The sequence below is a fragment of the Psammomys obesus genome, unplaced genomic scaffold, assembly GCF_907164565.1.
Source record: "Psammomys obesus unplaced genomic scaffold, mPsaObe1.curated_primary_1811, whole genome shotgun sequence".
In the NCBI taxonomy this organism is placed as follows: Eukaryota; Metazoa; Chordata; class Mammalia; order Rodentia; family Muridae; genus Psammomys; species Psammomys obesus.
Window position 1 is genome coordinate 5,647,365 of NW_026591711.1, and position 26,652 is coordinate 5,674,016.

At 48.5% G+C, this 26,652-nt stretch overlaps 1 protein-coding gene across 1 annotated transcript; it reads left to right on the forward strand.

Moving 5' to 3' along the window:
* Nucleotides 1-3,063: 3,063 nt before the first annotated feature.
* Mturn (maturin, neural progenitor differentiation regulator homolog) lies at nucleotides 3,064-20,596 on the forward strand. The gene is made up of 3 exons (XM_055611879.1): nucleotides 3,064-3,298; nucleotides 11,259-11,381; nucleotides 19,063-20,596. The coding sequence occupies exons 1-3, from the start codon at nucleotides 3,137-3,139 to the stop codon at nucleotides 19,171-19,173; spliced, it is 396 nt and encodes a 131-aa protein (XP_055467854.1). The 5' UTR covers nucleotides 3,064-3,136; the 3' UTR covers nucleotides 19,174-20,596.
* Nucleotides 20,597-26,652: the final 6,056 nt, after the last annotated feature.

Sequence of the window (26,652 nt, forward strand, 5' to 3'; positions counted from 1 at the left end):
GTGCCCCTCCAGGAAGGGCAGTTTTGCCCTCCAGGAGATACTTGGCAGTATTTGAAGGCAGTTTTGGTTGTCACATGGACAGAAAGGAGAGGAGACAATAATGGGACTGACATGTAGTGGGTAGGAGCCGTGGCAGAGTTAAGCATCCTACAGTGCCCATGGCAAGACCCACAGCCACATGCCTTCTTCAAATACTTCAAATACTGCTGGTGCTACTATTTAGTTAAACCCTGCTCTAAATACTTGGGGATAAGATGGGATTTTACTTCCTCTGTGACTAGCACCCACCATGATGTTGTCCTCATGTCACTCCTCAATTTAAAGTTTTTAAAAAAGAATCAGCTGATGTTTTGGTTACTTTTTCTGCTGCTATGATAAAATATCCTGCCAAAAGCAACTTAAAGGAGTTAGGGTTTCTTCTAGCTTGCATTTCAAGGTACAGCCTGTCACATCCAGGAAGTCAAGGCAGCAGGACCTCGAAGCAGCCGGTTGCTTTGCATCTGCAGTCAAGAAGCAGAGAGAGAAATGCTGAGAAGATAGTGCTTTAGCTTGCGGGCTCCATCTTACACAAGCCATGATTGTGGGCTCAGGGAATGGCCCACCCACAGTCAAGATGGCTCTGCCCACACATTTAATGTATTCAAGATTCTCCTCAACAGGGCACCCAGGGACCCACCTCCCAAGCCATTCTAGGCTCTGTCATGTTGACAATTAACACTGGCCATCATAGCTGGTTTTCCTATAAATTACCCAGAAGAAACAGATTATTCTGAGTAGCAGTAGCATTGCCGGATGACTAGATAAAGGAGACTTTATCTCATTACTGTCCCTGCTTTCCAAAAAGAAAATCAAGACTTGGGACAATTAAGGAAGTTACGAATACACAGAAAACCTTAAAGCACAGAAGCAGGACTCAATACAGACTCTCTAGTCTAGATGTCTCCTTGAAGAAACCAGCTGTACAATTCATTGTCATGCCTAGGATTCTTGTTTTCCCCATAAGTATGTCTCAATCTTTCTGACACAGCTCTTTTTTTAAATAAATAGAACTGTGTCATTATGGTCACTCAGCATTTGAACTCAATTTGGTAGATGTATTTTAAAGCACACGGGCTTAACTCTCTAAAAAACAAAAACAGAGACAAATCCCCCAAAATGTTCTTTATACATGTCAAATGTAAAGAAATATTCATTTATTGGAATTCCAAGATATACACATATATAAGTGGCAGAAGCAGTTAAATTAGAAGGCTTAAAAAGCTGGAGAGAGCTTGTGGTGCCCACTTTGCAACTTTCTAACAGTACATTCAGCATAACTTTATACTGAATTTTTGTAATTGTTTTGCCTGCCTCTTTCACTGTCCCCTCTATCTGTTTCTACTACTAAAAGAGAAACCTAAACAGCTTAGAACACCCATCTGGCGGCCCTCAGTTCTGGAAGCAGAGAGTGCAGTTCAGTCATGCGTAACTGGCTTCTTGGTTCGGGGCACCTCAAGCCTCAGCTGGTGGCATTAGCCAGGCACAATTCTTGTCTGGAAGCTTTGAGAGAAAGTCTACTGAAGCTCATCCTTGACATCTGCCCTTTTGCTGGTTGTTGGCTAGGACTGTTCTGGCACCTGTTCCCAGCCAGGTGCCACCCCACCCCCATCCCTGGTGATAATCCATGGCACACTGGATATTCCCAGGAAGTACCCAGCACACCTTAAGAGCTCACTTCACCATGCTCACAGAGGACTGTCTCTCTATCTTACGTGCATCTGCAAAATCGCACAGAGCAGCACCTAGATGCCTATCTCACTGGATAACTGGTGGGCATATGTGTAACCCCAGGGGGGCAGAAATCTTAGAGGCTACTTAGGATTCTGTGTAGAGTTCTATGCTCCTCCAGTACCCAAAGGATACAAATGGTCACCGAACAAAAGTGGCTTAAAGGAAGACAGGTGAAACCAGGAATGAAGTTCCAGATAATGACAGCTAAGAAAGAGAAAAAGATCCGAACAGACGTGTTGTCCAGGATGCCTTTGGGCTGCTCACTGCCCTACCCTCTTGCTTTGCTCAGAGTCTGAGAGACACACTGTAGCGATACAGCTTTAGTTGACTAAAGGGAGCCAAGAGAAAGAGAATTCCTGCCCCAGAAAGGACCAAAGAGAACAACTGTGGAATGACATCTTTTGCCTGGAATAAGAGGTGCGTTAGCTGGGTACCCGTGGCTAGACTGCTAGCTCACTTAGATGGAGCCCTACCACCCCAGCAAGCAAGGCTCCTGGCTCAGAAGGCACACTTTAAAAGTAACCGCCGATGGATGCTTTTAACGTGAATGCTATTATTCAATGTGTCCCTTCCGGAAGCCAAGCGTTCAGACGAGGCCACTCCCTGTAATCCAGTGTGTCTGTTGCGCCCGCAACAGCCAGAACATTCAACAGGTGGCCAATGGGCAGGTCCCTTGCTTTCCCGCTGGGGAACGTGGCTTTGTGGTAGCTTGTACAGGAAAAGCACAACCCTGGGCTCAAGCATCAAAGCAAATCCCCAAACCCAACAAACAAAACAACAGCTGTCCATTTAGGTCATACAGGATAAATTCGAGCCAAATCACAGTGAAGGTATTTGTAAAAAGCACTGAGCTTGGTGTGCGTGTTAGAGTACACCTCCTACCAAAGCAGTCTAGAAAACACAGTCAGGGTTCCTTGGAGGACCGAATTTTGTTTTCTGTAGAAAGCAAGGCTGTTTCCCCGGGCTCCCGGAGCACCCCTAACCACGAGCCCTGGCAAGAGCCAAGCAGTCTGTAGGTCTGGGCACGCCCCCGCCTTTATAGCGGATTTCGGAGAGAGCCTTCCAAACTGGCTCTACGCCAGGGGTCCGGAGCCTGCCCCGCCCCACCCCGTCGCCACCTGCCGAGATGGGCGCCCCGCCCACATCCGAACGTCACTGGGCTTCGGGCCGCGCCGGGTCGGGCTCCGGGGATTGGTCAGTGCTCGTGACGTCACGAACCGGGGCGGCCCCGGGCTGGCGGGGCCCCGGGGTGCTCGGGCTTCTTTTCAAGGCGGGCGGTGGGGGTGGGGGCGGGGCGGAGGCGGAGCGGGCGCTGTAAACAGACCCGGGAGCCGCGAGCCCCGGAGGAGGCGCGGGCGGCGCCGCCATGGACTTCCAGCAGCTGGCAGATGTCGCGGAGAAGTGGTGTTCCAGCACACCCTTCGAGCTCATCGCCGCCGAGGAGACCGAGCGCAGGATGGACTTCTACGCCGACCCGGGCGTCTCCTTCTACGTGCTGTGTCCGGACAACGGCTGTGGCGACAGTTTTGTGAGTACCTAGGGAGGGCGCGCTCCGCTTCGCCCTAGCTCCTCCAGGGTGGTCGGATGGGGCGGGTGGCGGTGGCAGGGCGCCCGGGGGCCCCAGAGGTGTGGCGACCTCCCGGATCATCCCGTGCCCGGCGCGTAGCTCAGAGCATCCCAGGGGAGTCCCTGTGTGGCACCCGCAGGGCGGGGCCCGTAACCCCTGCGGCAGGATCCGAGGTCCGGTCCAGAGGCTGTGTCCGTCCTCCTCGGGGTCTCAGATACAACTCTGCAGCCGCTCCTTCCGGCGGGGTCCCCGCCCCAGCCTGCGACTCCCTCGGAAGGACACAAAGCCTCTGTCCACACCCGCAATGCTAGATCTTTTGGACCCTCTTTGCGGAATGACGCCCTGGAGCTTGAAAAATGCACGCGCTTTCACGCGCGCGCTTGTTCACGGGGGCACGCCTATCCCGAGTGCCCTGCTTCCTTAGCTCCTCAGTGAGCAAGTGTTGTGTAGCCCGTGCAGATTCTGGCCTGCCATGAGGCTACTGTGGTTACACCGAGGCCTTTCCGCTTTTCCAGAGGAAGAACCCACACACCCCGACCCAGAGGGACCAGAACCAGAAACTATGGTGGTCAAACCTTTGGCCCGGATCCCTCCCACTAGAGATTCCGGCGCCGACAGTTTTAGGAAGGGGATGTGGAGAGCAAAAGGTTGTGATGGGAGGCGTGGAGGCAGGACGGGGATGGCGCGCCAGGGACTGTTTGTAAGCACTATAAATAATAGTCCCCAAACGTAAGATGGAGGCAGCTGGGGAGGAGGGTTATCCTGTGGTCGTTGGCCTGAGGCTGGAGCAGGCGGTGCTGCTGCTGCTGCTGCTGCGGGAGGTGGGGCCGTGCATCGATGGCCCTGGCTCATTAGGGGGGTGACAAAGCGGACAGCCCTCCATCCCGTCACCACACCCCATCCGAATCTATGGGAAGTTCAGCTTCGGATCCCTGAGACTGGACAGGTGTAGCCAGTGCACATCTGGCATGAAATATGCTCCTGGCTTTCGATGGCTCTTGGGTTCTGCCCGCTTGTCTTCCCTTGAGTTGCCGCTCCACAAAATTAGTTTACTAAGACCAGATCTCTGGCAGTCCTTGAGGTACACCGAGCAGTCAAAGGCACAGCAAGGGTCCTGCAGAGTTAAAGTCCAGACACCTGGTGTACCCCACCGTCTTTGTGAAAAAAAAAAAAAAAAAAAAAAAAAAGCTTACCTGGACCTAAGGATGGAGCCGGGTGCTTGTGTAGTGTGTGCCAAATCTTGGATTGGACCCCCAACACTGTAGAGGTGAGGGACACAAGTCTGTAATCCCTACACCTTCCTGGTGAGTTCCAAGTCAGCCTAAGATCCTGAGACTATTTCAAAACTACTGCCTCAGCACAGAACAGTTTTCACGATGGGGACAGGTAGGGTATTGAGCCATGTAAGCACAGATCAGCTCTTAATACGAGCATAGTGTGGGCTGACCAGTGAATGGAGGAGATAAGGAAAGTAGAAGATAATTCTTTGGACACACTAGAACTTTCTCAAAGTTTCTGGAGGCAAATTACCATCCATAGGTTTTTCTTAGCCAAACCATCCTGTAAAATGAATTAAGGGTTCTATTAATCTTAATTAATGTTGGTTACTAATACGGCAAAAGTTATTCCTTAACCCACTATTACATAAAAAAAGACACAGAAACCTGTTAGATTTTTGATAAGCCTTAATGCACTGGAGCTGGGCAGACAGTAACTCTCTTAGCTATATTGTCTGTTTCCCAGCCCCCACCCCAAAATAAAACATAAATACTTTCATGTGTTCCATTCGGGCTGCTCCTCTCCACCAGGGCAGTTCATCACCATGTCCTCTACCTCTTCTTTCTCTCTCCTAGTGGTCCTTCTGCTACCCACAAGCTGGCAAACCTTAGCTCTGCCTACCTCTCTTATGCACAGTCCAGGCTGTAGGCAACTTTATTTAGCCAATCATGGATAATTTGGGAGACAAAGTTTACACAACATCATTTTGGATACTTGACGATTTGCTTGTAGAACAGTAAGAATCTTGTGGGGGGGGCACACAATTAATGTTTGAATACATAGTAGCTCCAGATGAGCCCCGACACCTTCCCTCCATTCAGATAGATTCCAGACCTAATGCCAAAACCCTAACTTCCACTCTTCCCTGCTCCCTGTGTCTAAATCATCCCAGTTCTTCCAGCCTTGTGGGTAAAGCCATGCCCTCTTGATTTCCTCCCTGCCTGTGAGGGCACTTAGGGGTGAACCTTCATGTGTTTCATCTCTTACCGTACACAGCCGCCTCCACCAGCATCTCTCTAAAGTAGCTAAAATATGATCTGTAGCTGCGTGTGGTTGTAATCCCAGCACTCAGAAGGCAGGAGCAGCGGGATCTCAAGCCTTTACCTGTCTCCTGCCGCTTCTAAGTTCCGACTACACAGGCACTTCCTGCCGAGGGATCTTAGCACTTGCTGTTCTCTGCCTAGAATGCCCTTGCTGGCCGGCGAGACCCCAGGATCCTGAATTCTACTGTCTGCCCCCAACTGCTGGGGGTTATCAGTTTTTACATGGGTGCTGGGGATCTGAACTCAGGCCTTTGTGCTTGCACAGCAAGCATTTTACCCACTGAGCTGTCCACTCAGCCTTGAAAGATGACTTCTTATTTATTGGGCTTCTATGAGGTAGGTGTTGTACCCATTCTATAGATGAGGAAACTGAGCTTAGTATGTAAGAGACTCTGATAGACCGGGTATCTGTTGCCTCACTGAAAAGTGGCTCATGGTAGCTCCAGAGGCTCAAGAACAAAGATCCTTTGGATCGACATTCCACTGGGCAGCTCCTGGGTTCCTTGTTGACTGTTCACACTCAGGCCACCTGCCAATGTAGCTGCTTTCCAAACTGCCCACCATGCTGTGGGTTGTGGCTTTGCAAGTGACAGGAAGGCTATGCCACCCAGGCAGAGGGGCAGGAACTCAGCGACTGACTGGAAGTTCTCTTCTACCAACTCAGAAGATTTTGAAGGCTGTCAGGCGTGAGAAGGGGATTGTGTGGAGCCATTCAGGACTTGAGAAGCAGAACAGGGGGGAGGGGGCAGGGTTTCATATGCATGTGCACCTGGCACTCAGAAATACAAAGGTTTGTGTCCAGTGGGAGCTCTGGCTGCCCTTCTCACTTGTCCAGTGATTAAAGAGTGCCCCACTCATCACGGTAGAATAGAAGTTAATTTCCCCAGGGAGGGCCCTATTTACCTTATAGTTCTACCTTTTTGACACTCCATCAGAAACATGTTTGGATCCACATTTTTGTGCAGTTTTATTCCCCCAAATCCAAACAAATAATGTCATAGTATTAAGGAAACAATATTCATGAGGGAGTATTGTCTTTGACCAGCTCTTCTATCTCTGCATACTTCTCGTTTGTGAGCATGTCTCTGTGATGTATTTAAACGGAACTGTGTTGTGGTTTCGTGATGGCGTGAAGGAGAAAAAGCATCTCTTTGCCTGTTTTGCTTGCCCCATCCAGAGTGCGATAATCGTACTATAATCCATACTATAATCGCTGTACGAGGAGTCAGATGCACAGTGGCATTTCCTTGTTCCTAGAGGCTGTTGCAGCAAGAACAAAGCTTGTAAATTCAGCCAATCTGAGGAGGGTGAAGTTGGCTGGTATGAGTCCAAATCATTGGGAACAAACAGTTACTGATCAGCTGAAGGATAGGCGGTGTGCAGGCGGACGCCTGTGATCTTCAGACCCCTTCTAACTGCTGTCTGTGACTTTCACACAGCTGAGGCAAGGCTTCCTTAAGCGGTTTGCACAGGGGCTGTTGAAGCCATGCATGCACAGGGGGCACTCTCTGCCTCCTGCTGCCCAGGTAGCCACGGGCAAGTCACTTAGCCTTTTGGGCCTCCATTTCCTCCCTGTCAGAATGCTCAGCACAGTGAGCAGGCTGCCTCAGGTCAGGCCTGCTCTTCCCACTGGGTGTGCAAGGACCTTGGGTGCCACAAGGTGACTCGTGGTTCTTGTGTTCTGCCTGCTCTGTGGACAGACATCAGTTTTAGAGTAAGGTGTAACAATTAGGGCCGGAGAGATGGCTCAGAGGTTAAGAACACTGGCTATTCTTCCAAAGGTCCTAAGTTCAATTCCCCGCAACCACATGGTGGCTCACAACCATTTATAACGAGATCTGGTGCGCAGGCACACATACAGGCAGAACACTATGTAAATAATAAATAAATAAATCTTTAAAAAAAAAAAAAAAGATGGATAGTCCGTGAGGAAAGTGGTTTCAAGACCTTCTTCAGATGCTAAAATCTCAGGCTACTCAGAGCTGTCTTGTGAAATCGTATGCCTTAACTGTCTTAGATGACTTAGGGTGTTCAGTACAGTGGAAATGTGAAGGGAGTAGATCTTGTTCTGTATTGTTCAAGGAGTAATGTGTGCTCTCACCAGCCCACAGCAGCATGTCTAGCCACAGGCCTTGGAGGACAAGAAGAGCTCAGTGGGATTGAGTCATCTTAGTGATCTGATGTCACGTTTTGATGACCAGATCTTGTCATTGCTGTGTAGAAAGCGGAGCACACTCCCTCCCTTATGGGTGACGAGCCTGTGTTGCCATCGCTGGATGAGCTCACACCTGATGTAACAGAAGGAGCCACAGATGGTCTATAATCATAGTGTTCGTGGGGTGTGCAGGGAAGGCCACTGTGGTTCATGGATGCGGTCAGTATTTGAACTGCTTGAGGCCTCTGTGAAAAAAAAATCAGAATCGTAGCCCACCTCCAGTCAAAAACTCTGGGACATGGGCCTGGGAATGTGCACTGTAACAAGCCTCCAGGTGATTGTCGGTGGCTAAGAACCCTGCTCTGCATCACTTCTGGCCTCTGCAACATCTCCTGCCATCACAGGAGGCCTATAGCTCCCCCGGGCTCCATGGAATGTACCCTCTGTACCCAGGGGCAGCTAGTGTTCTTCAGTCTGACACTCCCAGCTAAGCTAGTTCTGTGGCTGCAGCAAGTGTCTCCAGTTCCTGGTATAGTTTGTTTTTCTTTTTTTCTTTTTCTTTTCTTTTTTTTTTTTTTTTTTTTTTTGTCTGGCTTATGTGGGTGTTTGGTTATGTGTGCTTGAAGTAGTTTCCCAGCTGCGGTTAGAGTGGCTGTACCTCATGGCCGAGGGCTTTCAGGCTTCAGCCACCCGTTTGTTCTTGTATGAGATTAACTTCAGACCCTGACTGAAGGCTCTGCCCTCTCGCCTGGCTGTTTGCTCTTTTCTCACCACTGGCTTTATGTTCCTTTTATTATTTTTCTTTCTTCCACTCCCCCTGCCCCCTGCCCCCTACCCCCACACCAAACATTGCAGGCTTACTTCTCAGGCCATCCTGTCTTGTATTCTAACGCTGCAAGATACTTTTAGTTTTGGAAAAAAGTAGTTTAAATAAAATACGTTTTTATTTTTAAAGACAATAGCTGTAAGGTGGTTAGCAGTTGGTAGGTGGTGTCTTTTCGCTTCTCGTGTCCCCTTGGGTCTGTCTGACTCAAGCCCCGTGTCCCTTTATGTCTCCTCGGAGACAGTGATTCAAGTTAAGTTTTTCCAGTTTCTCTAAGATTTATTATTTTATGAGTATGACTCTTTTGCCTGTATGTTTGTATGCATGTGCACTTCATGGCGCCTGGTGCCATGGTGACAGGTACTGGCTCCCCTGGAACTGGAGGTACAGACAATCGTGAGCTATCATGTGGATGCCAGGGATCACACCAGTTCTTCTTTAAGAGAAGCAAGTGCTCTTAATCCCTTAGCCACCTTCGCGGGTTTCTTAATTTTTTTTTTTCTTAAGTGCACAAAACCAATAAGAGTGAGCCGCCGGGTACAGGTAGAACATTAGATGAAGGCTAGTTAGGCAAAAGGCTCCTTCATGGGGTTCGAGTCTTCCTTCTCCAACACATAGGGATAACTACCTCTAGAAGTGGAATTGGGAGATGGTGGGAGAAGAGTGTATTCCTGAGGCTAAAGAAGCCACAAAACACTTAATTGAGCACACTGTACCACTAGGGGTTGGGCACACTGCCATCCTGCTATTGCCTAAATGACACACTTCAATTTACTTTGTAATTTAAAGTCCAAATGCACTTTAAATGAAGAACTCTATATGGTTTTAAAAAGAAGTCTATACGGTTTTATTTATTTACTTTTGGATCTACCTGCTTAGGAATTGATTTCAACCCAAGTGGCCTAGGAGAGCAATCAGAGCAAAGTCTGATTTGTTCATCTTGTGACTACTGTCTGTGGCAGGCAGAAAGCCCAGCTTGTCACACTCTTTCTGCAGGTGCAGAAGGGGAGAAAGGGTGCCCTGTGCCCACTGCTTACAGACAAGGCATGGGCTGCCAGCCAGCACTGCCCACAAACTGATAGGCCTTTAGCTTTTCACTCTCTACTCACACTGTGCCCAGGGAAGGCAGAGAGACAGTTAAGTGGGGGCCTAGGTGTTCACCTCTTTTCTACCTTGGATTCAAATTTGAAACAGTCTGGAACTTTGCAAACATGGGTGTGAAGGCAAGCACTGTGCCTTGATGTTCTTGCTGCGTCTCTATTGGCTGAGAATAGGGAAGACAATGAATGGAGGAGTGCTCTGTATGGCTAGCCTTCTGCCCTGCGAAGGAGTGGTTACAGGAGCGAGATCTCAGCGGGCTCCACGGTGCTGGGTCAGTGATGGGGAAGGGTCTGAGAAGCTCTCCTATGGCTTAGTGAGGTGGGGGGGAGGAGCCTGCTGGAATTACAGCATCTGGGTGGATCGGAAAGGCGCTCTCACATCTGTGACACAGACAACTGGAGTATGGAGATGACGCGTCAGCCCCTACTTATCCTCACTTAGACCCCAGCTGTGTCGGAAGTCTGCACAGCTCTTCTTAGACATCCTGCAGTGAGAAGGAAAGTGACGAGATGTGCTCATTGTGTGGCAAACTGACTTTCTAGAATGATATTCTGCTCACGTACATGAATAGCAGCAGGCAGGGGATGGACCTCTTAGGCCCCTTTGGCCCATCTCTGACTAGGTCTTGTCTCCTGCCTAGCCCCTGACTCCTCCCATCCATTAAACTTCTTCCCCTTTTCCAGGCCTCAGCACTCTCTCATCAGCTGAAACCCTAGAGACAGACCCTTGATATTCAATGGGGTACTTCATGTTCCTGGCTGATTGGGTTGGTTCTGCAGAATTAGAGCTTCCTCATCTAGACCTCAGAAATCTGTGACTCTGGCTTATTCTAGATCTCAGACCATTATGGGAAAACTTGCTTTAATTTTAAAGACAGGATAATGTGGATTTCCTCACATAAACATTCCCCAGACTCATTGGCAACAACAGACCTGGACCCCACGCTGCTCTGCTCACGTGCCAAGCTGATTAGCGATGCTCGGGCAGGACGCCCACCTAATGTGCCGAGGGCACAAGAACCCTGAGCAGGACCAGCCGTCCTAAGGGCTTTGCATACTCTCCTAAGTTCATTCCATTCTGAAGACATTCACCAACACCCCCATTCAAGGGCCAATCTGCAGAGGGAACACCTTGTTCCAAGTTTATGACTACAAACTAGTTAATTAATTCTTCAGCTGTAGCTGCAGGCGAAGTTATGGAATCAGAAAGGCAAAGGCTCTGGCTTCTCCCTTCTCTTTTAAAGACACCCCACACACCTGCTGGGGAAGGTGGGCAGGTGTGAGACCTATGGGCCTCACAGGTGAGACTGGGAGCACAGAGCTTGGGGACGCTCTGTGGATCTGATATAGAACTCAGATGTCAAATTCTGTGGATTTGACATTTTCTGATCCCATTTTCTGATGAAGAATGAGTGGATGATTTCACTCTGTAGTGGAGGCTGACTTTGAATGCGGGATTCTTTAAGACTCTCGGGTCAATGACTTGTGCTCTCTGTTTTCTCCTTGCCCTCTCGGGCCGCAGCACGTGTGGAGCGAGAGCGAGGACTGCCTGCCCTTCTTGCAGCTGGCACAGGATTACATCTCTTCTTGCGGCAAGAAGACGCTCCATGAAGTCTTGGAAAAAGTCTTCAAGTCCTTCAGACCTGTAGGTGCTGCACGGCTTCCGAAACCACCCTGTATCCCTCCATAACTGCACCTCCATGGCAGGGATGGTTGGGAAAGTGGGCAGACCCAGATCCTGTCTGCTTGTCAACCCTGTGGGGTGGGGGTGGGGGGTGCTGAATGCAGCATGATTCTTTGGTGCAGGGTGGATGGCCGTTTCTAGCCTCCATTGAGTTGAGAAGGACAGGTGGAAGGAAACAGAGCCTTTGTGAGACAATGGAGTACAGAGACAAGTTCTCACCCAGGAGACTCCAAATCCACCTGGAAGCATGTTTTGTTTTGGGGTGTTTTTGTTTGCTTGTTTTTATCATACTGGTGTTTACCTCAGAGGGGCATGGCTGGATAAAGGTTGTCCGTTTTTGTGCCTGTGCAGAAGGGTGGCTTTGGACTCCAGTTCTCTTCTCTCAGTTCCCAAACACACTTGCGTAAAGCTTGCCTCCCCTCTTGGAATTTCTGACTGTATATTTGCCTGGCAAGTTGGTCTGCTTTCACACTAGCTGATGAACATGTCAAGGGAGTACTCAGTCCTGCTTTGATGATTCCTTACTTCACTCTGTCTTCCAGGGTCTAGAATCTGCCAGGTCCCTGCTCCAGTTTGCTTCTCTGCCCACTGTGCTTATGCTTCATGCATTCAGTGGTATGCTGTGGAATCTCTGTTTATTTCTCAAATGATTTTCAGCAATGTTTTATACTTCTCTACTAAGGATTTCAAGCTTGTTTTATAGTCCTCTGAGTGCACGGAGGTTGGTTGCATAACAGCTTGTCTGACATTCTAATGTTTCAAGGTTAGGAAGTCTGTTTGGCATCCCTGTGTCTCCTGGCTTGCACTTCTGGTATGCTGAGTTTGTGTGCGGTGCTGTCTAAATTCAGGTTAGTGTGCTTGCCCGTTCATGGACAGGAATAAATGGAGGCCCAAGGTGACAACACATTCTAGAGAGGACTTTTGTTGGCCCTACCAGGACTTAAGAGTCCTGTCAGCCTGAGTGGCTTCCAGTATTTGATTTGCATTTCCCAGGCACTGAAGATGATGATAAGAACAGGCTTCGGATCCTATCTCTTTAGCTCATCTGTGTTCCAGGAATGTGGGCCTTTGGGGGGGGGGGCTCCCTGTCAAAGTGGGGAGCCCTCTGTAGTCTGTTTCCTTAGAGAACCTTGGGCTTTGACCTTATTCTTAGGCCAGTCTGAAAGAACAATATACTTTCTCACTTTCCCTGCCAGGTCAGGCCGACCTTTCTGGCCTCCAAATGCTGCACTCAGGAGGCTACTCCTGTGTCAAATGCTTGAAAATATCTTAGCCATTCTCTGTGAAAGGGTTGGCCTAATCATTCAGTCTACCATTATGAAAAATGGAACTTCAGTGGGTTTTGTCTGGGAGTCTTGAGAAAGATATTTTGGAGTCAGTAATGACCGTGAGGAGGGCCAGGGGGAACGTGTCAGACACAGACTAGCAGGCCTGAAAGCCTAGGGACAGGAGATTGCCTGTGGTCCTATAGCTGCAGGGTTTGGAGTTGGGGATCTAGGCACAGTGAGACGGGAGTCCAGAAGGATATAGGGTCTCATGGCTGTGGAAGTGCTTAGTTTTGCCAGCCACAGAAAGCCTGAAGAAACGGAATAGGAGGGCCGTGATGTTGACCTATTTTGACAGGTGCCTTCTTGCAGACTAAAAGTGTGTAGGTTGGCTTCAGCAGGAAGAGGAGGACCATGGCAGAAACCAGTGCCATCTTCCAGGCAGATGTGAGGCCAGCTCAAAAATAGCAGAAGTGGAAAGAGTGACTTGGCTGCTGAGATACCTGGAAAGTAGACCCAGCTGGCCTCGCTGCTGGGTTGAAGAAGAGTGTAAGAAACCGAGAAAAAGATGGAACCTGGCTTTCTTGGCAGCGTGGTGAAGGAACTTCTCAGTGGTAGACTGAGGCTTCGGAGGGCCTGCTGGAGGGAAAGCTTGGGCCTGGCATCGTCAGAACTTCATCTGGTGGGACTGAGGAGTCAGTGAAAAAACTGTGCCTCTCAGCTCCCTTGTTGCATTCACCGTATTGTGGAGCTTTGGGCTTAGACAGAAAACCCAGGCGGGATTGGGTCCTAGTTGAGAGTGTCTGTTGGAGAAAACCTTCCCCAGTCAGGAAGATCACGAGTCAGGAAACCAGTGCTGCTTTCTTCTGCATGGCAGTAGCTGCATGGCGGCATCCCCAAAAATGTGTTCACCTGTGCCTTAAGACAGCTGCACGCTGGCTTTGCCGGTGTGGAACTTCAAAATGCCAGTGTGACCGTTCCAGTCCTGATTGTTTCACAAGGTCGCCAGCCGGTCACTGGCCACTGTGCATTCTAGCCATAGAGATTAGGACTTATCTCTCGGTAGCGTCCAGCTGCTCTGTTTGCTTGACCTTGCTAAAAGCTGGGCACATGGCAGTAGTTCCTGAAAAGTGGTGTTACCTCAGTGCCCTGCCACCTGGAAGTATCTGTGGACCTGTACTTCCTACACCAAAATGATCAATATCACAAGGCCTCAGTCCACACACACACTGAAATCTGATTGGATCTTTGAAGAACAATTTATTCTCTTCTGTTTTTTTCTTCCAGACATCCTACTCCTTTTGTTTTTCTACTCCTTTATCAGAATTCCCATAAACTGTTCTAATCATCTATCGCCAGAGCCCTGTTCCGGAGGGTAAAGGACAGAAAAGCATACTTGGCTGATTAGGAGGAGTGCTGGCCATAGAACAGGGTGAGGCCAGGGTCAAGGCCGAGGCCGTATTGAACCAGGCATCCAGCATGATGTTGTGCAGAATGAGCTGGACGTGCCACCCATTGGTCAGCTCATTCCATTCTGGATTCTTGGGGAAAATCTTTCTGAGAGGATGTTTGTGAGCACAGACCACAAGGCCTGTTCACACAGGCGTCTTGGGTTCCAACCCCAGTTCTGGCACCTGCTGGCTGAGTGCCTTAGACAGTTTCACCTGTTTCTCAGGTTCTCCATTTGTAGGTTGAGGAAACTAATGAGGGTAGTTAACCTTGTGCTGTGGAGATTAAGCAGCACAGTTTGGCTGCAGGTGACCTTTGTGCATAAAATGTCCCAAAGATGCCCCTAGTGTTGTGTACAGGATGAAGACACCAGACAAAACAGTGGTGCCAGGTGTCCGTAGAGTCCAGAGAAGCAGTACATGGCCAATCGTGGGGTTTTGATAGTAAAAGAAAATTTGCTAAGTGAGATCAACATATTTTTAACTGAAATATCTGACTGAATGATGGACTTTTCAAAGGTATTGGAGGGGTCAAGAAAAGGTTATCAACACTGGTTTTTGCAAAGCACTAAACTTACTGAAGACCAAATCTGCATATGGTGTTTGGTGACAGGCTATAAGGAAGATAAATAGATGTCCACTCAGAGGCATTTACTGAAGAGCTTCCACATCGTGGGTGTTTTTATTTTTCTCTTTTTCTGTTCTCTAAGTTTTCTATCATATTCACATAATCAGAAAACACACTTAAAAAAAAAAAAAAGCTATCTTGTTTACATGTGTTAGAAGTGCTGGAAGTTAGGGAGGAGCTCCGTGAGGATCCAAGTACCAGGCACCAGCTTTCTGCAGAGATTTGACTAGACACACTGGGCAGGAGGAGAGCTGACCCAGGCAGAGCCCACCTCGGCTGCCTGCCTCAGAGTCTGTAGAAATACCCCAGGTAGGATATATGGCCCTGGCTCTTGCTATGTGGCTTCTTGAAGTTTTCTTAGCCTCTAGGACTCCATCTTTAAAATAGGACCAGCTCCTATTCAGTGTCCTGTGAATTCACAGGGAATGGCTGCCAAAGTGCAGCTGCCCTGGTGTCTGGACATGGTCACTGCATGCAACTGTCCATCTTTCCACCTAGAGTGGCTCCCATTTCTCTCCTCTAGAGGAGCCTCCCACCTCATGAAGGAGGCTCTCTGAGAGCCCTGGTTCTTGCCTCCTTACCTCGAGCATGTCAGAGCTCATTGGTTCATGAATGCAAATGACTTTGCCACTCACTGTTGCCACCCAGTGCTCTGGTAACCACTTCAGGGATCACTGGGAGGTGTGGACAGGAAAAACAGTCATTTTCCTCACTTAAGTAACTCTCGGTGACTTGCTGACCATCGAATGATTGAGATAATGGACCAGCGATACCAGTTCTTACTAATGGCAATTGCGCCGGTCATTTTTCTTGTTTTCATCTCTTTCTTGATGATGAATGGCAGACTTGACTGCTGGCAAGCAAGCAAAGCAGGAGAGAAGAGGTGGTCTGGTGCCAGGTTCTCCCACAAGTTACACGAGCATGAGGGGTTTCGGCTCTCTCAGAGAGGTGCCTCACTCCCTCTTCACAGAGGTTGGCTCCTGCTCCTGTGCCTGCGGCAGTGCTGGATGCTGTTTTGGCTAATGTTACTGTGCCGGCCCAGCTTGCCATTTGTTCCGGTGGCTCCCGTGGATTCATCCTCTGAGTGGCCCTGTCTTAACCTCTGAGGATGCTGTGTGGCACTGTTTCCTTTCCCAAGAAGTAGTTCTACCAGAACCTCCTTCCTCCCCACCCCCTGATTCTGGACACTGAGGTTTTCAGGCAGAGTGTTTTCAGGTTGCATGTAATGGCTGGGGGGGGGGGGGGGGGGGGGGGGGGGGCAGGGAGGACTCCATACAAGAAAATCTTCACAGCCCAGAACAGTGAAATTCTAGCTTCTGCTCCTACCATCTGGTCAGAAGCCTTGACCATATGAAAAAAAAATCCATGGGTGCCAAGCTGCCTAAGTGGGACAGGAAGCCCAAGGGGGAGAGGATGGAATATTTTTTCTTGACCGTGTGGACTTGTATGAATGGCATTAAATGTTAGAAATTTAACTTTTCCAATATCTCCTGTTTTCTGTTTATGTTAGGAATATTCAAACCTTGTCCTTTTTAGCCCGGTGGTGGTGGTACACACCTTTAATCCCATCCCTCAGGAGGCAGAGGCAGGCAGATCTCTGGGTTTGAGGCCAGCCTGGTTTACAGAACAAATTTTAGGGCGGCCAGGGCTACACAGAGAAACCCTGTTTAAAAAAAAAATCATTTTTAGGAAGGATAGTCCCCGCATCTGCCACTCTTGCCCCCTTGACTCCTGCCACCGTCTTTCATCTACCTCTCCCTGCTAATATAGAGGAGCTGGATTGAACTCATCACGAGTTTTAGGACAGACAGCTTCAAATCCTCCAAATGCTCTAACTAGTCTTGCTGCCCGGAATGGGGCTTATGGTCCCCTTCAGAGCAGGTTAGAAATGCAGAGACAGGTCCTCCCTCAGGCCCACAGAGCCAGGATCTGCTTTGTAGGTAGTGTTCTCACTGACTCGGGAGACACAGGAAGTGTGACCGATGCTGCTCTCCCTTAGAAGTTGCAGGGATGCCTGACGCTGCAAGGATACACTATATACAAGAGCGTTCTAGTGGATCTGGAATGCTCTAGACCCTAGAGGCCATGTTTACCTCTTCTCCCAGCAGAAAGACACCAGCCCAAGGTGCCTGGCATGTGCCTGTTCAGGGTGCCATATGCCAGGCAGCCTCACATAACTCACACCTTTGTCCACAGGATCTGAAATTAGTCCCACAGGTGACCAGGGCCTAGAGAACATTAATTCTCAAGTGTGGGCAGCTCTTCCTTTGCAGTAGAGGCCCATGTGGTCAGGTGGGCCTAGCGGTCTATGTGACTGTGGGCCATGATTTGTGGTCACCGGGGCAAGGTCTGAGAATGCCAGCGTGTTCCTTTTCACAAGGACACATGAGCTTGGTGTGCCAGGGATGGACAAGCTCAGATGTGCTCTCAATGCCCTTCTCCTCATGTGAGCAGTCACTATCTGAGACCTTGGCCACCGTGAGCTTTATAGAGACAGCGCGCATCTGTGGATAGCTATGGGCATCCCAGCTTGTGACCTGTAATGACTCACAGATGGTTTGGCCCTGCATGCTTTCCTGGGTCTCTGAGACAGACAGTTCTAGAACCTAAGTGTATAGACATTGTCTTAATTGAGACTTCTGGCTTACCGTTCCCCCTCTGGAGCCACGTGGAGAGTGGAGGAAGGGTGGCAGTAGAGAAGCCATATTAGGAATGAGCAGGGCAACCTTGCATGCCTTAAGTTAAAGTTTAGGTAGAGCCACGTTAAGTGGCCTGAAGGTGACATGTCTGGAGCTCTGTGTGAAAAGTCTTGGTCATTCTACACTCAGTTATCACATGCAGAAGCCCAGGAATACCAAAGGCCATGGCTTCCTGCCAGCACACAAGATTTTGTTCTTATTGATTATGAGTCATTAGTACTATTGAGTATCTAATGAAAGACCATTGTCATTAAAAACTGTTATCATGGGGCTGGAGAGATGGCTCAGCAGTTAAGAGTGCTTGTTCTTCTAGAGGACCTGAGTTCGATCCCTAACACTCACTCTGGGCAGCTTACAACTGTAATGCTAGCTCCACGGGTTCAACACCTCTAATTGCCAAAGGTACCAGTACTCACCTGCACATACCAAAAGCACAGAGGTGCACACCTATGCATAATTGAAATATATTTATCTTGAATTTGTTATGTTTCCCTGATACTAATCATAGAATGTTTGTGGAACATAGATGAAAATGAAGCTGGGACATGGTTTAGAGCACTTGGTGCTCCTTCAGGGGACCCAGGTTTGACTCCCAGAGATCACAGATGGCTCACAAACATCCTTAACTCCAGCTTCAGGGGATCCAGTGCCCTCTTCTGACCTTTGTCAGCACTGTGCACACATGTAGTGCACACACATACTGACAAAAAATTCATATACATAAAATAATGTAAAAAATTAAAGATGACATGGAAAAAAGTTGTCCATAATCCCAGTCTTGTAGAAACACAAACTGTTTCACAAAAATAAAAAGGACCGTTGAGATGGCTCAGTGGGTTACAGCACTTACTGCCAAGTTTGATGACGTGAGTTCAATCCCTGGGCTTCACATGGTTGAGGAAGACAACCATCTTCTGTACATTGTTCTATGCCCATATACATGCTGTACATACACAAAGTAAATAAATACACAAGGTAAATAAATGTAAAGTTTTAAAAGTAAAACTCAATATTTGAATACATTTAATTGCCATCATTTTCCTGTGTATCCATATGAACTTTAAGAAAATCTATATGGTAATTAAAATATAACTTTATCATGTTTTTACATGTATATTCATTTTATATCATTAGATAACTTAAAATTCCAATTTTAAGCGTATGTAAGATTCTGTCTTACTAGGATGCCATGCATTTTAACCCTTTGCTACTGCACATCCTAGCCGTCTTGGCATTTTTAGCTATGTGCTACCCTTACTAGATAACCGCATGTGTTAATAAATAAGGCAGAGGATTAATTTTCAGACATCTTGAAGGGACATCGGCACTGTTCATGGTGTGATTCACCGACACCGTGGGCATGGCATGCACATCCACCACCCACGTAGTTTGTGGGCTGCGCCTCTCCAAGGTAGCCAGTGAAATCAGTGTTACCTTTGTAAAAAAAGCCACAGAGCATGGCGGGCAGTTGGGTCCAGGGATGCACTGGCTGGGTCACACCCCTTGATCCCTGAGGTGCAGATGAATCTTGATGCGTGATGCCTTTGGTCTACCTGTGATACTTACAGCTGTTGCTTCTCTTGTCCAATTTCTTCCCCATAGCTGCTGGGCCTTCCGGATGCAGATGACGACACCTTTGAAGAATACAGTGCCGATGTGGAGGAGGAGGAGCCAGAGGCAGACCACCCCCAGATGGGGGTCAGTCAGCAGTAAACTACTCCTGTGCCCCTGGGGTAGCCTTTTGCATTAGCTCTTCAAAACAGGACGTCTGGCTCCTGGCATCCAAATGAAAATGAAATACCTTTTAAATGACCACACAATATCTGTGATGGGCTTCTCTTAGAAGTGACCAGAATTCCGGCCCCACTTTGGCGGGGTCTCTATGGAGATGTCTTGGTAGCCTTTGCCACTTTGAAGTTAGAGTCCGTGTTGTGGCTGCCTGCTCCCTCTTGAGTTTATGTTGGAGAATTAATGTTTCCTGACTGGAATGTAGAGAACTCTGAATGTATTAAGGATGTGTTTTGAGTCCTCACGGGCGACCTTGCTGAGGAAAAACATGACAGAGGAGAAATGCAGCCTGCACTTTTTGTGTACCTTCTAAGTGTCCGTAAGTGAAAGGTTTTGCTTAGAAAGCATGAGTTTTAATATCTCGTCGTGAACTGCCCAAGTGCGAATGCAGAGGGTAAGGGTGGCCTAGGCTCCTTGGAGAGTCTCGCCTCAGCTGAACTGGTTCCCTGGGCATGTAGCAGCCAGATGCTGGTTAGTGTAAATGTTTCGTGGTTGTTCGATCGTTTTAAAAACTTGCTGATTCCAAAGCCACTTTTAAATTCTAATAGTGGAAACTACAGATGGGGGTGAAAGATATAAATTATTGATTTCTTTAAGCTGTTTATAAGCCTGCATATGAAACAAAACCTTTACCTTTTCTCTTTACGAGGAGATGGCAACTTAGTAATCATGAAAACAACCAGAATCCAAGCAAGTGCCCCTTAAGCTTTGAAGCCATAGATAAACCTAACATGAAAATAAATCAGGATTAAAAAATAAATTAATATAATGAAATCTTTTACTCTCCTAATCTTTTATCCTTTAAGATGTCAAGAAAGGCTCCCACTGAATTAATTTATTTAAAATTGTAATTAAATACTCCAGGGAACCTACTTGCAGTGAAATTTTAAAGTGACATGAAAGTAGGAATCTTAATTACAGGATTGGTTGGTTGAAAGAGGATGCTCTTAATGATCAGGGCGCACAGACACTTCCCAGAAGTAACTGCCATCATCTTTAGGACATTCTGTCATGCCATCTTGGGACCCATCCGGGTCTTGGGTTCTCAGAACTTAGGATATCAAGCGCCCCTTTGCAGCACCCGATTCCTCTGCGCACCCAATTTGGGGATGTTTCACACACACATGCACACACATACGCGCACACGCTGGATATGTTACCAGTACTTTAAATTAAAAAAAGAAAAAATTAGAAGAAGAAAAAAAAAATCTGCAGCGGCAGAAGCTTGTTGTTCGGCAGGCATGTCTGGGCATTTTCTGTTTAACCCAGTGGCAGTGTGAGGAGAGTTCAGTGGCTGGGTGAAGTCACATTCCTGTTTCCACCTGTGCGTTTGTACCTATGTGTCTTATTTCCTGAGAGAAAGGTATTAATGGTTAATTTCAGGCCAAGTGGCTTCCCTAGAAGTGGCCCATCAGCAGAGTCAGACTGAGTGCTCCTTCTGTACGCGAGGTCCAGCCTTTGCAGTCCTGTCCCTGGCCCCACCATGTCCACTCACAGCAGGGAGTCTGAGCTCTCTATCTTGTAGATACATGGTCCAGGGTAGGTAACTTCCTTTCAAGTAAGGCAGGCCGCACAAATAAATGTCTTTTGTGGGTGAAACAAAGGCGTCTGAGCAGTTTGCTCCATTCTGAGGTAACCTGGAATTTTATACACAGAGGCTTCAAATCTAAATTTACATGTGTTTGAACATTAATATAAGATGAATTTCTATCAAAAGTGCATTTAAACCTGGACCAGAGACACTTGGTGGCATCATATTAGTGTCCTCTATTTGTACAAGTTGAGCTCAGACCCCTTAGCGGCACAGCGGGCTGCCAGAAACTCTCGTCTTTCTTCTGCCCAGGGGTCAGGAAGAGGGAACATCCCTGGGTGTGGCTGGTATCCACAGCAAAACCCAGAGGCAGCAGCCAATCCACTGTCCTCGAAACCCTCCTTCTCATCCCTCCCAGTGTGCACCTGTGCGCACAAGTATACACACGCCCACTCCTACCCATTCCATGGCTGCTCACATCCCAGCTGGGGCTGCAGCCCAAGGCTCCATAGTGAGATAAGTGTGACTCCTCCCCCAAGCCTACAGTGGCATTCCAGAGGCCCCCATAGCGTGGGAGGAAGGTCTTGCGGAATTAGGAGAGACACTTGCTTCTAGTTTTGACTCGGCCCTGGACTATATGGGACATTGACAAGTCACGTGACTTCTCTATGAAACAGGGGTATTTGCTCTTCTAGCATTAAACACCGTCCTAATGTGGCTGCTGTAAGAAGGAAGTGCGCAGAAGAGCAACAGCCGAGGACACTGGGGGACATGGGAAGGAAATAACTTGTAACTTTGCCAAAGATGGTATCCTTGAGATGCTGGCCTTGCAGATGGCTATGAATACCTTAGACTATGGTGGCCAGTGAGTGTCCACATCCCTGGAGCCTGGGGTGGGCTCGATCCCAGGCAACTGATGAAATTCTGTTGCTTTGAGAAGTAGGTAAGCCGAGGCCTCAGAGGCCCGTTTGTCTCTGCTGAACCAGTGCTGCTAGCGGCAGGCAGAGCCACTCTCTGCCCCGTACACGGATGGCTTTGGTGGTGGTAGGCAGGAAACCCAAGAGGGGAGATTGGCATGGAGACTAGCTGGGAGAGAAGGAGCAATGGCCCTCTGCTGGCCCTATCACTCAGGAAAGAGAAAGTGACAGACTCGGTAGGCAGTGGGCAGAGACAGAGTGAGAATAAACATATACAGGGGTGGACCGATTGCTCGCTGGTCAGTGACGCCAGTGACAACATTACAAGGCCTGGCCCCAGCGTCAGGTAACCCGTGGAGACATGTTTCTCACATCTGCCTGGTTGCTTTAGGTGGTGGCACTGAGCCGAGCAGGCTTCAGGGATTGAAGTACAGAGCCAGGGAGGGTGGTGGAGCACACACAGTGCCTGGCCTCATGAGGGCTCAGCCGCACTGCAGTGTCCGCTGGAGACTCCCAGGCCCACGGCAGCACATGGTACGTTCTGTGCCTCCCTGACCAGAGCACCAGAGCTACGCGAGGAGACTGTCCTTGCACGCTGGCACCAGAACTAAGTGTGCAGTGTGCTTAAGTCAGGCTGGCTGCCTCTGGGAGTGAGGCTAATGCTCAGTACAGACAGAAACTGTTCCCTAGCACAAGGCATGGCTCTGAGTATTGTTTAGGTTTCTCAGAGCACAAAGAGTGTGTCCCGAGTGTTGTGATTCCAGAGCGGTGTGTTTAGTTATTGCATGTTAAAAAAAAAAAAAAAAAAAAAAAAGCTCGCCAGTTTGGAAACAGTTTAATCAAATCTGTTTTTCTACAGTGAGAGGAATATAGGGTGGCCAGATTTATTGTGGGTTGAGAGGAAGGAAGTAAACAGGGACAGTGAGAGAGTTAGGTCTCCGTCCTAGTTGGAAGCAAGCACATAGTCTCCACTTCACCTCCTGGGGAACAGGGCAGCATGTATCCTTGGCTCTCTCTTAGAAAGGTGGGTGCTTGGAGGATGCTGGTAATGGCTTTGTGGCTTTCACAGTGGCCCCTGCCTAGCCAAAGGCACGGCAGGTGTCCTGCATACCTGGCAGAATTCCTTCCCTCAGAAATAAAATCGGCTGCTAGCCAGAGAAGTATGCCTTCAAGAGTGCTGACCCAAGAGGGCCTGTGCTGGCAGCTGGCAGAAGGTGGGCCATACCTGCCCTCTCCTCCACTGATGTGTCAGGTGTCAGTGAGACTAAGTGGGGGGGGGGAGCCTTGTCCCTACAACAAATCTTGAGGGAGATGCCACGCTCTGGCTTGTGGCCTCATCTCCAGAGATGCATAAAACAAACGTTTCTGCGTTAGAAACATTCCTCTTTCGTACACATTCATCACGCTGCCTTGGTTTAATGAACTAGTATGACTTGAGAAGCCGAGGCCTTTTAGATTTCATACAGAGTAGGTGTAAAGTTGCTGGGATGCTGGCAACCTGTGGTCTGTGACAATGACCTTGGGCATTTCATGTTAGAAACCCCATTTGCCACACTGTAAGGCTGAATAGTTGCAGGAAGCTTCAAGTGTGCACCAAGCTACACAGGAATTAACATTCGGTTTTCTTAGGACTGTGTTCAGGTTGTTCGGGAGCAGGGAGAAAGCTGGCAGTATGCTTTCCATGAACAACCACCTTTCCCTAGGCTTTCCTTTTTTTGTTGTTGTTGTTGTTGTTTTTTTTTTTCCCTGAATTTCTATTTTAGCGGGAGCCTTCTGAACTGGCATAGACCAATGCTCTATAGAAATGCCAGCTTTCCAAAAGGCACTAAAATAAAATAGTCAATGCTGGGCAAGTCTGAACCCAGCTATAATCCTGTGCTCATTTGTGAGCAAGCAAGATTTCCGCCATCTCCAGAGAAGTAAATTGGAAGAAACAAAAGCGAGGCACTTTGTTGTTTCTTTCTGTTTTGTTTTTTTTCTGTGTGATGTGTGTATTTTCTTTTGAGTTTGTATTTCCTTTCAGAGAGCTCTCTTGTAGATGACAGACTGTGAAATGGGTTGCCAAAAACTGTGTGCTTTGTTAGATGCTTCAGACAGAACTGTGTAAATTCTCTCTGCACCCTGTCCCATTTGCTTCCTCCTCCCTCCCATGAGAGCAAGGACCACATCCAAGGATGTAATTACCATGCGCTTGCTATTAAAGAGCCTTTCAGCCCTGGTGGTATTTGTGTTTTTCCTCTTTCCACAGATTTTCATTGCCGAACACTGGACCGTGGGCATGGGGTGGGGAGCAGTTGCATCAGAGGTGAATTTATGTGGAGGCTGGTAAAGTTAATCATGTTCTTGGGAGTGTGCATCCAACTGATGCTGTAGATGGTGTCCAGCAATTTGCCATCTCCCTTTAAACTAGCACTAGTTTTGTAGGTGAGAATTCCTTTTTGTACACCTAGTTAAGAATCCTTTGTGGTACAATTAGAAATCTCTATCCTGTGACAATCCAGTAACAACATGATGACATTTTCTCAACGCCTTGCCCCCAGTGGCTGTTACTCACTAGACAAAGGCATTTCGATAGGGGCTCTGAAAGTTTCATTCTCTGGTTAAAGATCAGGTTTCTCACTCTGGATGATGCTCTCTAACCTTGAGAATGGCTTAGCAGGCCCAGCTTGTGGCTGTGTGTGTTCTGTAATGTTACTGAGTGTCCTTGGTGTTGGCCATAGGGTCCAAGTCCAGAGGAAAGTTGTGTGTGAACATTCTAAACCTTCCTGGTCAAAGACTGGCTCCAGAAGGGCCATGTAGACAGATTTTTATCATGGGAAAATTCCTGTTTCCATGACTTGATCATACAGGCTCGGCCCCTGTGCATGCAGGGACAGATAGAGCATTACTCACATCTCCTCTCGCAGTATTAATCTCAGAAATCATTTGGCAGGAGGAAGGTCTGGCCTAGGCAGGTCCCTGACAGTCTGTGCGGCTCTACTCATAGCACCTACCCTCCATCCTTTTATGTTCTCATGGGTAGGAGCAAGCACGGGTGACCTCATTTCTGATTTCCCTTGGGGGAGGAGCATCAGTAGAACACCTGGCCCCTGGCCGTGCTCAGGAGGAGGGAGTGCCACAGGTCCCATGAAGCCACGATGCTGAACCGCCAAGGCCGTGCTCTTCTCTGATTTACCCCCACCTAGCCGAGGCTTCCAGTACCAAGTGAAGGCCCACAGCTGGGTAGCCCCAATGCCACGGCTCAGAGGTTTCCCTTGCCTCACCATGCATCCCTCCTCTTTGTAGTAGATCGCAGGCTTCTAACAGACAACAAAGGCTGAGGGCAGGGTTCCCTGCTCAGGGATGTGATAAACAGTCTTGTTTCCATGGTGAAGCCGGGCAGGTGGAGTGGGTACTACAGTCTCCCCAGGGCTTCCCGAGAGCACATGGGTGGATTCACAACACAGGAGAAGAGACAAACCCCACACCCCAGCATTTGAAGGCACCAAGGCTGGGTGTCTAGCCCAGTGTCCTGCCGAATCAGGCGACCAAAATATTCCTCTATTTGTCAGGCTTAGCCGTGTGGCGGTTTGAAATGCCTCCCAAGTCAGCTGACATTTCCCTTTTTATACCCATAATAGACACAAACCCCTTCTGAATCTCCGACCCATCTTCCCCACCCACCACCAATGGAAAACAATGATGCTTTTAAAAACCTGGAGAAGCTGTAATTAGGCCTCCAAGGAACAAGTGTTGAAAGAGCATTTTGTTTTCTAGGGAGACAGCCCCCAAAGTGGATGGCAAGGCCAGGCCCGAAGTGAAGTGGGTCCTCGGGGATGTCTTTTAATTGGAAGCCTCTAGAGGTCAGCACAGCATAAACGAAGCACTTCCTAATCCTGATGCCAGCGCAGAGTGAGGCAGGAAGGGAGTCGGCACCCAGGGCACAAGGGGGGAAGATGTGGTTCTCACATCTGCTAATCTGTGAAAACTCCAGGTATTTTCTGCCCTGTCGTTCTGGTCTGTTTCTACAGCTCCCACACCTAAATATCAAACTGTCCGCTGATTGACAGATGGACAGCGGAAGTAATCGCTGGGCTACATCTTGTGCCGAACAGACTCAGCTCAGGGCCCTTCTGCTGCTGGCTGGCACACAGGACTGCTAATGTCCCTAAACTGCCGCTGTCAACGGGTTTGAGGGGAGAACCCAAGTCAGGTCCTATAGAGCCTGCAGGCATCACAGATTCGGAAGGATCAGATGGGGAACGGGTGACTACAAACTGCTAGACACCAGGACTCCAAGCACAGGGTGCAGAGCTCTGGACACGGGCGCCCCAGGTTTCACAGGATACAGCTCCAGCCCCAAAGAGGGGTGGGTAGAGTCTGGAGACCTCCAGAAGCTTCCACTGGAAGGTGAAATGCTAAGAAGGTTTCCTCCCTTTTTCTGTTGCCTGTTCTGCTCAGGGCTTTTCTTGCTCCTGCCTCCCAAGGAAGCCTAACCCACACACCACAGTGACATGTTACTGTATATGGCCCTTTGGCAGGGACTAGAATGCACCTGGGACACAAGCACAGAGAAAAGATGTCGCTGGAAATGTTGAAATACGGCTCAGACTTCTCCCCCCCCTAAAAGAAGAATACCTATGTTAACACTTCATAACTTAGCAGTTTGGCTTGAACTACTGAATTCCAAAACATTGGCTTTTTGATCCCAATGAGTGTAGACTACGTGTTATTTATAATTCCGGAACAGCCTGCTGACTTTCCAGTCCTTTTTCTCATGAATTAAACAGTGCGGAGGGAATATGCTCAAGCTGTATGTGCCTATTACATACTAAACCTGTTTTGTTTTGTTTTTTTTAAAAACAGTCTCACGTAGCCCAACCTGACCTTCAGCTAGTCTTGTAGCCAAGGACCTTGAACTCTTGATCCTGTCAGCCTGCCAGTTGCTGGAATTGTTACACCTTAAGTTCCTTTTAA